This window comes from Carassius gibelio, chromosome A20, assembly GCF_023724105.1.
Source record: "Carassius gibelio isolate Cgi1373 ecotype wild population from Czech Republic chromosome A20, carGib1.2-hapl.c, whole genome shotgun sequence".
Taxonomy (NCBI): domain Eukaryota; kingdom Metazoa; phylum Chordata; class Actinopteri; order Cypriniformes; family Cyprinidae; genus Carassius; species Carassius gibelio.
The window spans coordinates 16077096-16094229 of record NC_068390.1 but is presented as its reverse complement, the minus strand read 5'-3'; the positions used below and the strand labels follow the sequence as shown (position 1 = coordinate 16094229).

General features: G+C 35.5%; 2 protein-coding genes across 2 annotated transcripts; both read right to left on the bottom strand.

Moving 5' to 3' along the window:
* Positions 1–543: 543 nt before the first annotated feature.
* Positions 544–9324, bottom strand: LOC127939011 (cytochrome P450 2J2-like). Its single transcript, XM_052535984.1, has 9 exons — positions 8992–9324; positions 6309–6471; positions 3823–3972; positions 3548–3708; positions 3283–3459; positions 3050–3191; positions 2785–2972; positions 2517–2658; positions 544–2184 (listed from the first exon to the last, which is right to left on the bottom strand). Exons 1-9 carry the CDS (start codon positions 9181–9183, stop codon positions 2009–2011), a joined length of 1491 nt encoding a protein of 496 aa, XP_052391944.1. The 5' UTR covers positions 9184–9324; the 3' UTR covers positions 544–2008.
* A 131-nt stretch (positions 9325–9455) lies between these two features.
* On the bottom strand, positions 9456–15369 carry LOC127939008 (cytochrome P450 2J2). The gene is made up of 9 exons (XM_052535982.1): positions 14867–15369; positions 14570–14732; positions 14338–14487; positions 11464–11624; positions 11146–11322; positions 10828–10969; positions 10489–10676; positions 9888–10029; positions 9456–9745 (listed from the first exon to the last, which is right to left on the bottom strand). The coding sequence occupies exons 1-9, from the start codon at positions 15074–15076 to the stop codon at positions 9570–9572; spliced, it is 1509 nt and encodes a 502-aa protein (XP_052391942.1). The 5' UTR covers positions 15077–15369; the 3' UTR covers positions 9456–9569.
* Between the last annotated feature and the right edge of the window lie 1765 nt (positions 15370–17134).

Genomic DNA, 17134 nt, shown 5'->3' with positions numbered 1-17134 from the left:
AAAACACACTTCAGCGACGTCATGGACACTTCGTCCATGTTTTTATACAGTTTATGGTTTTTATATTCGTTTATTTAAAAAAAATCCATTCAATGCAATCTCTTTACTTAACATTCTGAATACTTTTGCAAATAATAGCTTAGGCTAGTCCAATAAAGCTTTGATTATGCTGACTGGAATTTTAGCTGGAATGCATTTTAAATGTAACATATTTAATTTTATTTCGGCTAATAGACAATTACATAGTGTTTTGTTGAGGAATAAATCATTCACATAGTTTCATATATAAATTGTATCAATTGTATCATATATAAAAAGTGTTTTTTAGCAAAACTTTAAAGTCTGAAAGTACAATGTCCAACATATCTCCATTATGTTATAATTCATTTGACAAAAACAAAAGGAAATAATGTATAAAGTACAAGTACTTTAAAATATTATACTTCTGATCAGTGATGTTCGTCCTCAGTTTTCCTTGTTTTTCGGTGCAAATGTCTTAAGATCCTTAAATCAAGACATATTAACTTGAAAAGAAAAATGACATAAAATAAGAAGTCTTGTTTTTAGTTGATTAATTAAAATGATGTGAGTTTATGATTGAAACAAGAACAGATATTTGCCCATGGGCTTAGACAAATGATCGTAATTCAAAAGGAGTTCTGTTGACATATCTGTCAAATACGTATTGGAATACCATACTGAGATCAGATCAGGTATCATATCCAATTATACACAGACGTTAATCAGGTTAGATGCCTTATTGAATTTAACATGGATAACAACTTGGCTGTGAGTAATAGACTGCCAGTCTTTACATTGCTACACACTGTACAAAGGCTGTAGATGTTGTAATTTTCACAATTAAAACCATAAACCATAAAAGTTTTATGGTGTTTTTGTCAACAGTTTTACAGTTTCATTCCAATAATTAAATATAGGGCTAGCCTGACTAAGGTCCATTGTAAAGCATAAAATATTATACAGTGCATCACAAATGTATCAAATAATTGATCTAATTTACATTTTACTGAACAAACAGTAAAATGCGATTTCATTTTTTCCTTCCTCTTTGGAGTGGTACAAGCTCTTGGCGCATAAAGTATATCTGTAAAGTTGCAAAGACTAAAGTCTCAAACCCAAAGAGATATTCTTTATCAAAGTTAAGACTGCCATGCCCCCACTAGCATGTCTACGTCATATATGTGGAAATATTTGCATAATGCCGCCCAAATGTTAACGTAAAGAAAGAAGGCGTCGTTTCCATAACCGCAGTTAATATTGAAGCAGCCATGTCAGGGAGATGCTGTGCGATCTAGGCGAAAGCAATAGCACTTTATTTAGCCTTCTGAAAGTAGATGCATTTAGGAATCTTTAATATTAATTACAAAAGAACAGCAACACATTTTATGGATAACTGTTTTGTGAACCTAGGAGAAGAGGTAATTCTGACTATACTATGACAATCTGGCACTTCTGAATCAGCTACTGCAAGTATGTTTTGTTATTAGTTTAATTAAATATTTGCTATTGACTGTTCAAATCCAGAGTTTTACACATCACACGTGTGTGTGTGTGTGTGTGTGTGTGAGAGAGAGAGAAAGACACAGAGAGAGAGAGAGAGAGAGAGACAGAGAGTCTTAACCATCCTGGCTTGTGTACTGCAAACACATATGAGCTTCATCACTGTGTCTGTCACACCACTCTGTTCCCCTTTCAGGCTTGAACTGATGGTAAAACTAAGGACATTATTAACTGTCTTTACATTTATTTTAAAAGATGAAGCTCGCGATTATGGAAAGGGGGGTTACTTTTCCGATGAGTACTTGTAGTGTTTGGTCGACCACAATGCAGTGGGTCAGTTGGACAATCAGAGCAAACTGTACTTGTCAGAAGGATGGACTTGAGCCAATTCACCCATTTCCACAACTTTCAAAAAATTAATGGATACATGTTTTCTCTGTAAATGTCTCAAACACAAACAATCAATGGTCACATATTTGTGATTGTCTTAACGTAGCACTGCACACAACTTATATGGTAGGGGACATCGAGTGGTGCCCAGCCTGTAATCCATGCTGGGCTCTACACCTCCTGGTGAAGAGAAAGTGAAGCGCTGCAGCAGAGAGGAGAAAAAGAGGAACAACTCCATTCTTGCCAGTTGCTCCCCAGGACACACTCTCTTCCCTGAAATTAGAAAAAAAATAAAAATAAAAATAGATTAATTATGGAACTAAATGTATTACAATATTAAATATTCCAGTATGGAAGAAAAAAAGTTAAATATTAATATGCAAATCTCCCAAGAAAGCATGCTTCTACTGAGCCCTTAAAAGTGCCATGGTTATGGAAAATAACACTGCAAAAAATAATCACAACTGTAATAAAACAAGGACATATCATTAATTTCACTCAAAAAGAGTAACTTTTTGTAGGGCTATTGCAAATTCAGCTATTTACAGCACAACTGGAAAATGTCAAAATATATCAACTGATTACTAGAAAGCAGAATTCTATACCTAGAGAAAAAGGTAAAAAGGCATCTCTCTTTCTTAATTTCCCCTCAGCATCCAGGAAGTGACCCGGGTTAAAAGAATGTGGCGTCTCCCACTCAGTCTCATCAAACAACACTGATGTCAAACTGCCAATCACAGCCGTGCCCTAAATCAAAACGAATCAAAATGTTTATGGAGGACCAATGGCAACTGTTTTAATCTATTAGTCAATCACAGACAGCCTTAACTGTCCCAGTGTCCATAAATATACAGTTCTGTACAGCTACTATACCTTTGGAATAGAGTATTGTCCTATCTGAGTGTCTTCCACAGTAGCTCGAGGCAAATTCAATGGGGCAATATTTCCAATCCTCTGTATCTCATGAATGACTGCATTGGTGTAGGGCATGTTGTCTTTGTCTGATAAAGATGGCTGTCGTGACCCTCCCACAACATGATCAATCTCCTCTTGAACTTTGGCTGAAGACACAAAGTAAAGAGATTATATATTTTGTTTTCTGTGCATATAAATGCGATTTCTCATAAAAAACTCTCACCCTGAATCTCAGGATATTTTATCATGTAGAGAAGACCCCAGTACAGAGTAGTGGAGGTGGTCTCAGTTCCTGCTACAAACAGATCCAGAGCACAGATGCACAAGTTCTCCACATCAAACCCAGCAGCTGTGTTGTCTTGAAGCTAAACAACATGATAGAGAGGTTATTTCAATTCAGTAATATTATAACCAGAGCATTCCATTTACTGACACCTGCCTAAGAAAGGGTTTTACTTTTTCCATCTCAGCAAGGAAACAGTCAATGTAGTCTCGAGGATTTGATGGATCATAATCCACTCTGTGAGCATTCACCTTCTCTCGAACAAAGTCTATCACCTTATGCCACAGAGCAAACGATTTCTTGTGTGGTCCAGGGAGTAGCCGCATGAGCCATGGAAACATGTTATACATCTAAAGAAAGAAGAACAAAATGCATTAGCTGAGCAACAAAGATGCTAAAGAGAGCAAAATCAACATATTAAAATATGAAAATGTTTACTTGAGCCCAGATGCTTCCATCCAGAAACATAGCCTCATTGATGTTCTTGAGCAGATTCTGGAAGTCATTGTCACTGTACTCAAATCGATTACCAAACACAAGCACACAGATCACATTTGAGACAGCGTTGTTCAGCAGGATTTGAGGGTTAAAGGGTCGACCTGGAAATGTTACCATGATAACTGTAAAGTTAATCACATTGTGCTTCCACTCCAAAATGTTAGTAGAACAAGGTGAGTTTCAGTTCTTTAAATTCCACATACTTCTGTACATACCATTCTCACTTGAAATGGCCTCATTCAGAAAGCGACATTCAAGATGAATAGACGGCTCCAGGCTTTTCTTTCCCAATCCAAAGTTTCTAAGAGTTGAGAGTGCAAATCTCCTCTGATGTTTCCATTTATATCCACTGGCACCAACTAAACCTGATCACAAAGACATTTAAATATTACTTTTCCATACTCACTCACTCACTGCCACAAGTACTGATCTCAGAGCAATTTTATGAAAAACCTATTCGGAGAAAACACTTAAATGGTTATTTTTCTCTAGCAGCATATGCCTCAATGTACAGGTGTATCTCAATAAGTTAGAATGTTTCATAAGAAAAAGTTAATTCAAATCAAATTGTGAAACTTGTGAATTAAATAAATTCAGTGCACACAGACTTAAACATTTTAAGTCTTTGGTTCTTTTAATTGTGATGATTTTGGCTCACATTTGACAAAAACCCCACCAATTCACCACCATCTCAACAAATAAGAATCCTTCATAAGACCAATAAAAAACATTTTTAGTGAACTTTTGGCCTTCTGGAAAGTATGTTCAATTACTGTACATGTACTCAATACTTGGTAGGGGCTCCTTTTGCTTTAATTACTGCCTCAATTTAGCATTGCATGAAGGTGATCAGTTTGTGGCACTGCTGAGGTGGAATGAAAGTCCAGGTTTATTTGACAGTGGCCTTCAGCTCATCTGCATTTTTTGGCCTCTTGTTTCTCCTTTTCCTATTGACAATACTCCATAGATTCTCTATGGGGTTCAGGTCTGGCGAGTTTGCTGACCAGTCAAGCACACCAACACCATGGTAATTTAACCAACTTTTGGTGCTTTTGGCAGTGTGGGCAGGTGCCAAATTCTGCTGGAAAATGAAATCAGCATGAAGCATTAAAAAAGCTGAAGCAGAAGGAAGCATGAAGTGCTCCAAAATTGCTTGTTAAATGGGTGCAGTGACTTTCAAAAACACAATGGACCAACAACGGCAGATGACATTGCACCTCAAATCATCACAGACTATTGAAACTTAAAACTGGACTTCAAGCAACTTGTGCTATGCACTTCTCCACCCCTTCCTCCTGACTCTATGACATTGGTTTCCAAATAAAATACAAAACTCTCATCTGAGAAGAGGACTTTGGACCACTGGGCATGGTTGGATACAGCACTCTGTGAACAGCCTACTTCTTTGGCAATGAATGTTTGTGGTTACTCTCCTTGTCCTCTGGACAACTGTCAGATCAGCAGTCTTGTGTAGCCTAGTGAACCAAACTGAAAGACTATTTTGAAGGGATGGCACTGGTGATCAGAGGCATAATAAGACCACGGCAACAGGAAATTCCAGTGGAGGTGATTTTATATTTATTTGCGCCTTATAATCTGGAGCGCCTTATAAATGGATCAAGGCGCTCTGTCATAATGTTGATATTCCCTTTAGCACAGCTCCATCTAGTGGATGCATAGCGCAAACCCAGTCAAACATTTGACTCCAGTATCTTCTATTCTATGCGCTTTATAATCCGGTGCACCCTATATATGAAAACAGTTCTAAAATAGGCCATTCATTGAAGGTGCGCCTTATAATCCGGTGCGCCTTATAGTGCGAAAATACGGTTTTCAAATATAAACTACACAAATTACAATACAGAAATACAACATGTGCATGAACAAATATAACCCTTGTTTTACAGGTCCATTGACCCCCCCCCCCCAAGTGACGTCATACCCAACATGGTTTCTCTTACTCAGACACCATGCTTAAATAGTTTAGGTTTAAAACAATTCAGGTTTGGCTACTGGTATATTACAATGAGGTAAGTTATATTTATTATACTGTGTGACCTAATCTTAAATAAAGACTTTAAATCAAACATATGTGTATTGTGGTTATTTATAATGGAAATGAAAGAACAATGTTGCGGCTAATGTTAACCCAACACTTTTTTGCAACTATACATAATGAGCAAAATACACATCGTACCCTTACATGTATAAAACACATAATACATTTAAACAATCACAGGCTGTATACAGGTCTGTGTATACATGAAGTCAGCGCTGTCTAACAGACCATGTTAAATGATGCATGCAGTGTATGTGTGTGTGCTAGATATGGTGTACATACATACAGTCCATTTATGACCAAGGGGTTGCTCCGTGACACTCAGGAAACTTGTGAAGGTGTTCTGAGTTGATTAGCTGATTGGCATGTCACCATATTCTAATTTGTTGAGATGGTGGGTTTTTGTTAAATGTGAGCCAAAATCATCACAATTAAAAGAACCAAAGATTTAATCTACTTCATTCTGTGTGCACTGAATTTATTTAATACACAAGTTTCACAATTTGAGTTGAATTACTGAAATAAATGAACTTTTCCATGACATTCTAATTTATTGAGATGCACCTGTAAGTTTGAACTCACTACTGTCAGTTTATATTGAAACCACCGTTCACTATTTTTAATTATTTTTACAAGACTGACCTTTGTCTTCGGCTATGTCATAAATCATGGGCAACATGGGTCGATCAGCGAGGTTGTCACCTTGTTGTAGATAGACCTCCTTCACTCTTTTGTACCCATTCAACATAACAATTCTTGGTCCGAGAAATCGAATGCTTAAGATGTCTCCATATTTTTCTGCAAACTTGAAAATATGATTTGAAAATTATATGTACTATAGGAATAGTTTAAATACTGCAGAATATTAGTTCACTTCGATCCCCATCCTCACAAAGATACCGATATAACGTAAGACAGATATTCAGCAAAAAAAAAAAAAGAAAAAAAAAGAGAAAATTCTTAGTGATTGAGTATAATTGTATAAAAAAAAAGTCTTATCTGAAAACTGAACGCTGATCACAGTTTATTTGTATAAATGTTTATTTAAATATATTAATAAAAGTAAAACAATATTAAAAATCATAGTATAACACCAAAAAATTACATGCTATTGAAACTTAAACCAATAATTAATCATAAAAAATACACTCTTCTGTATCAACTTCATGGTGTGTCTTGTTACTGTTTTTATGAGCATTTTTATATTATATTTATATATTTCATATATTTATATAGGAATCAATTACAAGCCACAGCCCATAAAGCTGAAATAAGAGAATTTGTATTTTATATTGATGTGTTTACATTTCATTAGCATATGGTGTGCTATAGTGTTGCAAATTTAAGCAATGTCTAACAGTTATTCTATGAATCAGTAACAAGACACAGCCTTTGAAGATAAGATAAAAAATGTTTGCAAAAATTATGTTAATATGTTTGAATTAGATTCAATAACGTGTATCTGAATTTTCTTATGAAAGTAAAAGATACAAAGAAATGTGGTTGTATGAACCAGCAACGTCGGGTCCCGTCGGGTTCGGGCTTAATTTATCATTTTACACGGGCTCGGGCTTTTGCTCCGGATTGAGTGGTAAATGAGCAGTCATGTGATGTGTTTCGATTAGCATGAGAATGATGCGAAAATGGATGCTGAGGAGTTGAAACAGAAGCTTGCATCTGGCGATTATGCAACCAAAGCCAAGTCTGAGGTGTGGAAAAGTTTTGACCATGTGCATAATGCGAATAATGAGCCAGTGGGTTATGTGAAATGCAAAAAATGCAACATTCTTTTAAAGTACGGCAGTTAAACGACAGGGAATTCATCGCTGATAAGGCATGTTGATCGGAGCTGTTCAACACCTGCCATTGTCCAGAATCAACCTACAATCGAATCGGTTGTTACAGCATCAAAACCCATTCCTGCAAAGGTGGAACAAACGATGATGGAGAAGTGGGTCAGCTTTTGCTGTAAAGACATTAGGCCTTTTAATATCTTAAATGGCAAGGGGTTTGAAGAGCTGGCGCAATAAATAATTAATGTCGGTGTTGTGTATGGGAAGGTTCCGTAAACTCTGTAATTCACAATTGTAAAGAGGTGCACTGACATGGCAGAAGAAAAGAGGGAAGCTTATGTACAGAAACTTAAGACTTTGTTGAAGGACGGCACAGTCGCAATGACCACAGACATGTGGACAGAGGATTATCGGAAAATTTGTTATTTGACAATCACATGCCAGTGAGGATATGGAATAGGTGAATAAAACCCTGACAACTAAAATGTTCCCTTTGGAAGAGGCAAAGACAGGAGAAAATATCAGGCGGGAGATATTGAAACTACTGGTGACAAAGTTTGGCCTTGATGCTTCCTCTCTCAGCAAAATGTATAGGTGACTGATGGGGGGCAAACATTAAATTAGCTCTGCAGCCATACCAGAGATTGGACTGCATTGACCATGTCATTAATATGGTACTGTGCCATGGACTAATAATTTAGAATTTATCTTAATTTAATTTGTTAGGAAAGACTCATTTTATTGGTGCGTTGGCCTATTTATAGGCTAAGTGTTTTACTACTTGTTTTATTTCTTTGTTCCAACATCTAAGTGGCCTATAGCCTACGTTAGTCATTAATAAATGATAGGGCTCGGGCCCTGTCGTGCCTAACTTTTAAGGCCCAATTACAGCTCTATTATAAATTAATTTAGTTAAATGTCAGCAGATCAAACTTGGTCAAAACAAGTGCAATATCTTCCTCTAGTGGGCGGTAAACTGTATAATGTTTTTAATGCTTTGCAAGTTGTCTATTTCCATAACTTTTGTTTTGCTATAGTTCAGTGAATAAAACCAACATCTAAATGTTATTTTATGAACCAGAAATACAACACTTAGATCTGATTTTTTTAATATACATTTCAAAAGTGAAGCATTTATATGGATTAATTGTGCTTTTTGCTCTTCATTTTGCACTTTGCAGACGGTACCTGCACTTTTACATAAGGTCTTTTATCATACACTTTTATCCAAAGCGATTTACAGTGCATTCAGGCTATACATTTTTTACCAGTATATGTTACCAGATAAAATACCTTAACGCAGATAAATAATAATAAAAATAACTAATAAATAAAGCGTGTTCTCTTCTACATTTGGAAACTATTATATAACGCAGTATGTTTCTTGTCATTGTGCAAAATCGTTAAAGAAGATTTCCGGGGCTGAATCTCTGACAAACGTCACACGTCGAAACCAACTTTATATCAGTCGCAAAGATGATGTTTCGAATTGCATACTGTCACAGATCCAAACATGAATACAGGTTGTTTACCTTTGCCACTTGTAAATGGATATTTTTTTGATCGATATGATGAAGGTCTCCAATAATCGGCAAAGACCATGGTCCAGGAGGAAAGTTTTTCGGCGCTTTATTTTTGATATAATCAGCCAGTAATAAAAAAACACAGGAAAAAATCAAAATAGTCTTGACATCGAGCCACTCGTACAGACGCAGCAGATCCATGGTCACGTCAGTATTGGCAGATTAGGTCGTTGATTACCAGAAGCTTTACACCCAAGACCCTCCCATTCCAGGAAAAACCAACGAAAAACATTCACTAATCAAAAAGAGAAAACAAAAAGAAAAAAAAGTGATGTCCGCTTGTCAGGACATGTTCTACATTTAAATTATTAATATTCAAATTAAAAATATATATTATTATCATTTAGCTTTCTCTCTTTTGTTTGTTTGATGTTATGATTGTGTGATTTCATGGGATAAATAAGAGATTATTTTTTAAAAGTAACCCACTTTTATTTGCAGTTTTACATGGTTATAGATCATTTTGTTGCAACATCAAATACCACCTGTAAATATTGTGCACTGATGTATAAACAATGTATAAACAATCAACGAGGAGTGAAACTTATTTTAAATGGCTTTGGGGAGAGTGTCATTCCAAAGTTGAAGTCCAAGCTTGTTTGCTTTCCCCCTGGAGGTGAAAGAGTGAAGGATTGTAGAAAGGATGTGAAGAAGAGAAAGAGCTCCATACGGGCAAGCGATTCTCCTGGACAAGATCGTTTTCCTTGGGAAGACGAAATGAAATCTCAAAACAAGCCTCAAGATTATCTCACGATTTAATGTGTATATGCACAACTGTCAAGTATTTTCTGTATTTGTGTAATAAAATATTTACCTAAAAAAAAAAAAAAAAAAAACCTGCTCACCTGCCGAGAAAGGAATAAAAGCTTCAGGTTTTTCAAATTCGCTTTGAGCATTAAGAAAATTCTGTGGGTCAAATGAATATGGAGACTTCCACTTGGTCTGGTCAAAGAGCACTGAGGTCAGGTTAGGAATGATCTGTGTACCCTTAATGTAAAAAAAAAAAACAACAAAAAAAAAATCTAAGGGTTAACATAAAAGATTCCATGTTGCATATAATGTACTTTTCAACTTATTTTCAACACGTTTAAAAACAACATAGCAGTTTGATTTTGTTGGTAGGTGGCTTGTAAGCTCAAATTTAAATGGCATGTCAGCAGCTGAGGCTATTTTCTAGACAAGATCTGTTACCAATTACCCAAGAGTTGTATGAATAAAATTAAATACATTAAAATTACTCAAGGATGTATGGAATGTTTGGAATATAAAATACAAAAGGCAATTGTGATGTTTTCATCTCACAATTCAGACTTTTTTTTAATATCACGCAACTCTGAGAACATATCAGTCCCCATCCATCAATTGATATAGTAAGTATGCTATGTTGATGAGAAGTCGGCTGTGTGATTGTTATGTCATTTTACAAATTTTTTTCATTCATCTCACCTTTGGAATATAATATCCTTCCAATATTGTGTCTTCATTGGTCATTCTTGGCACACTAAGGGGGACAACATTGCCCATTCTCTGGACCTCATGGATAACAGCATCAGTGTATGGCATGCTGGGTCTGTCATCTATGTTGGGTCGACGTGACCGTCCAACTACTTTGTCTATTTCTTGTTGAACCTTTTCTGAATATGACATTCAGTGTCAATGTCCATGACATGTTTAACAAATGTAACTTCATAACAACATAGTAAAGTATTCAGTATAATTGGTTTATGAACCGTTTACATGGACAACATTTTATTACCAGCTGACTTGTAATTTGGAGCATTTTACCTTGGATTTCTGGGTATTTCATCATGTATACAAAGGCCCACAGTAGAGTAGTAGATGTTGTCTCAGTTCCTGCCACAAACAAATCAAGTACAGCATACTGCAGACCCTCTTCATGAAATCCCGCTTCTAGATCATATTTCCTCTAAAGCACACAGCGGCATTACAATTAACATATGCAGGATAGTCATGTTGGATAAAGGAAACTCGAACTAAATGAGTGGAATATTCGTACATGTTCATCAAATATTTTGTTTACATAAGCATAATACATTTATAAAAAGCCATATTTTCATAGGCTGTGTTAGAGAGAGATTGTACCTTCTGGATCTCAGTGAGATAGCAGTCTATAAAATCTCTGGGTGAGGAGGGGTCCCAGTCTGCACAATGCTTGTCCACCTCTTCCTTTATAAAAGCACAAACTTGATGGAAGCAGGAAAACAGGTCTTTATGAGGTCCCGGGAGGAGGTCCATAACATAAGGGAAAACACTGTAAAGCTACAATGGACAAGCAGCAGGTCAGCTTGGGTGGGCACCTTTAATTTATTAGTTGTTTTCAAATAATGCATTTTGTTGCACCTTAAGTGGAAATTTAGGAGTCCCTATGACAGACCACTATATATTTTCATCTCATAATACCTGTATCCACACAGACGTTTGTAGTTTAAGGGCTTTAGACATCAGACTGAGCATGTTCAGAAACCTTTGGTCAGTGTACTCAAACCTCCTCCCAAATACCATGGAGCAGATGATGTTGGAGACAGCATTGTTAATAAAGTAATGAGGGTCGAATGGCAGCCCTAATAAAATAAAACGACAGAAGCTAGTTTCAATTTAAAAGTAGATTTTTTTACGGTGGCTGTCAATGTCTTGCTATGTGGTTGCTAAGGAATTGAGTCCTAGTCACTGATATACAGTATATATATATATATATATATATATATATATATATATATATATATATATATATATATATATATGTATATATGTATATATATGTGTGTATATATATGTATATATGTATATATATATATATATGTGTATATATATGTATATATGTATATATATATATATATATATATATATATATATATGTATATATATATATATGTATATATATATATATATATGTGTGTGTATATATATATATATATATATATATATATATATATATGTGTGTGTATATATATATATATATATATATATATATATATATATATATATGTGTGTGTATATATATATATATATATATATATATATATATATATATGTGTGTATATATATATATATATATATATATATATATATATATATATACATATATATATATATATATATATACACATATATATATATATATATATATATATATATATATATATATACAGTATTGTTCAAAATAATAGCAGTACAATGTGACTAACCAGAATAATCAAGGTTTTTAGTATATTTTTTATTGCTACGTGGCAAACAAGTTACCAGTAGGTTCAGTAGATTGTCAGAAAACAAACAAGACCCAGCATTCATGATATGCACGCTCTTAAGGCTGTGCAATTGGGCAATTAGTTGAAAGGGGTGTGTTCAAAAAAATAGCAGTGTCTACCTTTGACTGTACAAACTCAAAACTATTTTGTACAAACATTTTTTTTTCTGGGATTTAGCAATCCTGTGAATCACTAAACTAATATTTAGTTGTATGACCACAGTTTTTTAAAACTGCTTGACATCTGTGTGGCATGGAGTCAACCAACTTGTGGCACCTCTCAGCTGTTATTCCACTCCATGATTCTTTAACAACATTCCACAATTCATTCACATTTCTTGGTTTTGCTTCAGAAACAGCATTTTTGATATCACCCCACAAGTTCTCAATTGGATTAAGGTCTGGAGATTGGGCTGGCCACTCCATAACATTAATTTTGTTGGTTTGGAACCAAGACTTTGCCCGTTTACTAGTGTGTTTTGGGTCATTGTCTTGTTGAAACAACCATTTCAAGGGCATGTCCTCTTCAGCATAGGGCAACATGACCTCTTCAAGTATTTTAACATATGCAAACTGATCCATGATCCCTGGTATGCGATAAATAGGCCCAACACCATAGTAGGAGAAACATGCCCATATCATGATGCTTGCACCTCCATGCTTCACTGTCTTCACTGTGTACTGTGGCTTGAATTCAGAGTTTGGGGGTCGTCTCACAAACTGCCTGTGGCCCTTGGACCCAAAAAGAACATTTTTACTCTCATCAGTCCACAAAATGTTCCTCCATTTCTCTTTAGGCCGGTTGATGTGTTCTTTGGCAAATTGTAACCTCTTCTGCACATGCCTTTTTTTTAACAGAGGGACTTTGCGGGGATTCTTGAAAATAGATTAGCTTCACACAGACGTCTTCTAACTGTCACAGTACTTACAGGTAACTCCAGACTGTCTTTGATCATCCTGGAGCTGATCATTGGCTGAGCCTTTGCCATTCTGGTTATTCTTCTATCCATTTTGATGGTTGTCTTCCGTTTTCTTCCACGTCTCTCTGGTTTTGCTCTCCATTTTAAGGCATTGGAGATCATTTTAGCTGAACAGCCTATCATTTTTTGCACCTCTTTATAGGTTTTCCCCTCTCTAATCAACTTTTTAATCAAAGTACGCTGTTCTTCTGAACAATGTCTTGAACTACCCATTTTCCTCAGCTTTCAAATGCATGTTCAACAAGTGTTGGCTTCATCCTTAAATAGGGGCCACCTGATTCACACCTGTTTCTTCACAAAATTGATGACCTCAGTGATTGAATGCCACACTGCTATTTTTTTGAACACATCCCTTTCAACTAATTCAACTAATTGCCCAATTGCACAGCCTTAAGAGCGTGCATATCATGAATGCTGGGTCTCATTTGTTTTCTGAGAATCTACTGAACCTACTGGTAACTTGTTTGCCACGTAGCAATAAAAAAATATACGAAAAACCTTGATTATTCTGGTTAGTCACATTGTACTGCTATTATTTTGAACAATACTGTATGTGTATATATATATATATATATATATGACTATTCTTTGTATTCTTCTTATTATACTGTTCTCTATCATAGATTAGTGGTCCTAGTGCTGGTCGCATAAACCTCTAAGACTAATCTTACAAGTTAGTCATCGAATTATTATCATTATTTTTTTCAAGACTGGTCATAAGTCAGTTAAATAAAAAAGTAGATTGATCTAAGTCTAAAAGTAAGACTTATTACCACTAGGTTAACTGCTGACAGGTTAAATTAGTTAATAAGACACAGTCTCAACATAGTGGCTATGTTTATGCAACTGTAAAATGTATTTAAAATTCAATGCATGGAAGACCGATTGGTGTCATCTTGTGGGAGAAACATACAAACACATACATATATACATACATACATATCTGTGTGTGTGTATATAATGCAGAATTCTGACAAAAACTAAAAAGCATGATATGCCTTAATAGTCAGGTTTTGCTTCTTATCACATTAATGCTTCTACTGTACTTACCATTGGTTTCCATGATGGTCTGGTGAAGGTATTTGTACTCTTCCATGATGATGACTTCCAGGCTCCTCTTTCCCACACCAAAGTATTTAAGAGTACTGAGAGTGAACCGCCTCTGTTGCTTCCAACTGTAGCCATTATTGAAGGTTACACCTGTTGCCAGACATTTCATGAAAGATGTGATATTTAGAGTGTTAATATCATTTAAAGTTATTCTCCCAACATTAATGTATACCTTGGCACTTGATTATTCTTTTGAGAACATCATTGGTTGGACGGCCTGTGAAAATGTTTGCATGGTCAATAAGAGCTTTCTTGACCAGGCTGTAGGTATTCACAACAACAGTGTTTAAGCTTCCCAGACGCAAGCTGAAAATGTTGCCATAACGGTCTGACATCTGCAGGGAAAGAGACAACATGAAAAAAAAAAATGGGAAAAATACTCACGGTTACAGGGATTAGGATACCAAGCCTAATTTGAAATACTTTATACGATCAGACTTAGAAACCACAACAAGAGGCTGTGAGTTACCTTAGTTAATTGAATATGTGGTTGTTTAGCATCCAGGTTGAAAACATTCCCAATAAAGGGGAGAGGTGTGGGTCCAGGGGGATAATTTCTAGGCTTTCTGTTTCTCAGATGATATGAGATCAGCAGAAAGATGACAAACATCAGTAACAGGGTCCCTACATCTGTCCACTGCACTGAGGCTAAAGACAACAACATGTTCTCCAAGACCATTTTCAAGCGCTTACCCCCTTTATTCTGCACTGAGAAACGAGCCTACGCGAAAAGTTTGACTTTAATTTGTTTACTTCCTGGTTCACTTGTTTTCTACATCGTGCAATAATAACCTGCAATAAACATTTTGGATAAGCGAAAGAGAGCTTGTTCGTGAACGAATCGGTGTTCCTGAATGATTTTTTTTAAAGGTAAACCAATCGTCCAGTCAAAGCGCTCATATTTTTGTACACCGAATCTTCCTTATGTAACTCAACCGATTTTCTGCTTTGAACGACCGACACTAGCGAGAACAAATAGCATTCTAGTCCATACTGTGTAGGAGCTTTCTATTGGCTGGATCTACTGAACCACCGCCCCCTTCACTGAAGCTAGATTAGATATTTAGAGTCTGCGAGGTGTAGGCTACTGAAATAAATAAATAGCATGAGATAACTCATTTCTAGCGATTGACCAAATAAATAAAGTAAATACGTAAGTAAAATAAAATAAAAATGCATAAACTGCTTTGCTTTCGTTTGTGGGACGCTCCCTTTCCTATATTTTTACATTATGAGGATGTAAATGGAAATAACGGTTTAATTTATAGTAAAACTGTAATAACCATGGTTTTTTGGCATGTACTACACATTTACTACAAATACCATGGTTAAACTGGTTAATATAGCAAAACCATGGTTAATTTGTGGTTATATTAACTATAGTAACCATGGTTTTTTGGTTATATTTGTAGTAAAACCATGGTTAATTTTCATAAGGGTTATCCAATGTTATGAAAGATTATTTTGAAAAACGTATGCGTTCAAAATACTGATATACTAGTAAGATTCTGTTTTACCCTCCTGGAATATTTCTCCTCTCCTCTCTTTTCCTTACTTTTTTTTCAGCAGGGCCTCCTAAGCATGGAGAGGTATGAAGTCCGTGGTCGCTGTGTGAAAGGCAGGGCCTGGTTTCACTGCCAGTTGCATTGTTACTTGAAACGATGACCATGTTTCCCAGTCAAGCATAAGCATTAATAGATTGCAAATAGCCTATCCAACTCTGACATTCTCTGACAAAGGGAATGTGCCATTTTCTTCTACATGAACCTGCAGTTTATAAATAAAAGCGTTGACTTTAAAAGCTGGATCATTTTATGCATTGTTTTGGCTGACAGAGTTAATATGCCCTAGTCTGTTTTGCAAAGATTTGGAGATGTTGTTTCACTGGGATTCCCTTGCCATTAGATCTTCATATACTTCACCTCTCTGCTGCAGCAATTCACCATCTCCAAATGTCCAGAAGAGGAACTCAGTTTGGAGGGAGAGATATGTTTTTATGCTCCTGCTCCCTACCGTATGTGTGTGTCCTCACGTTAGAGTATACAATTTTTTTTTTTAGCATGCTTATGGATATCTGTTATGATAGAATACCTACCCCCAAGTATGTAAGATTTCATTATTTTTGTTACCATTAAGTAGACTTTATAGTGGTGGTTTATCTTCACACTGTTTTAATACCAACGCCTATTTGTTCTGATCTACAAATGGGCAAACCATATCAAACGCAATAAATATCTCTGTCACACAGTTTTAAAAATGCAGTGTCATTGCATTTGATTCTTAGATTCAAGTTAATAATTCTTGATGTTCACCCTTGAACTCAGAAATGAGCTTGCAATTATTGTACATATTAAAATGTACCAATGTATTGTATATGAAAACATGGAAAAAGATGAAGATTAGCCAAATTATGTTACTATTTGTATATGTACAATCAAAGCTGCAAAAATTAACATAGTATTAACATTAAAGTATTAACATAGTTTTAAACCTCTAGTGCAGATGCCAACATGTCAGGTCACACTGTGATGTAGTCAGTGCGTTTGTAATATCTTATGTGCTTATCATCAAACTTTTACTTTTGATAAACATGTTTCCATAAGGTTTCGTTCTCCACCTTCATGGAGAGATATGTAATATCTCTCTACTCCTCCCTCCCATTATTTACATCTCCCAGTCCTGTACAAAAGTATTTATACCAATGATCATTTACAAACCACAGAGCTCAAATAAGACA

What these genes read in the sequence shown, in the direction of transcription:
- LOC127939011 (XM_052535984.1), bottom strand. Translation starts at nt 9,183, where the DNA reads ATGGATCTGCTGCGTCTGTACGAGTGGCTCGATGTCAAGACTATTTTG. An exon ending in GGCCATTTCAAGTGAGAATG is followed by an intron (nt 3,709 to 3,822) that starts GTATGTACAGAA and finishes TAACATTTCCAG; the next exon opens with GTCGACCCTTTAACCCTCAA. An exon ending in ATGGAAGCATCTGGGCTCAA is followed by an intron (nt 3,460 to 3,547) that starts GTAAACATTTTC and finishes TTCTTTCTTTAG; the next exon opens with ATGTATAACATGTTTCCATG.
- LOC127939008 (XM_052535982.1), bottom strand. Translation starts at nt 15,076, where the DNA reads ATGGTCTTGGAGAACATGTTGTTGTCTTTAGCCTCAGTGCAGTGGACA. An exon ending in GACCATCATGGAAACCAATG is followed by an intron (nt 11,625 to 14,337) that starts GTAAGTACAGTA and finishes TTATTTTATTAG; the next exon opens with GGCTGCCATTCGACCCTCAT. An exon ending in TTTTATTCCTTTCTCGGCAG is followed by an intron (nt 9,746 to 9,887) that starts GTGAGCAGGTTT and finishes CGTCTTCCCAAG; the next exon opens with GAAAACGATCTTGTCCAGGA.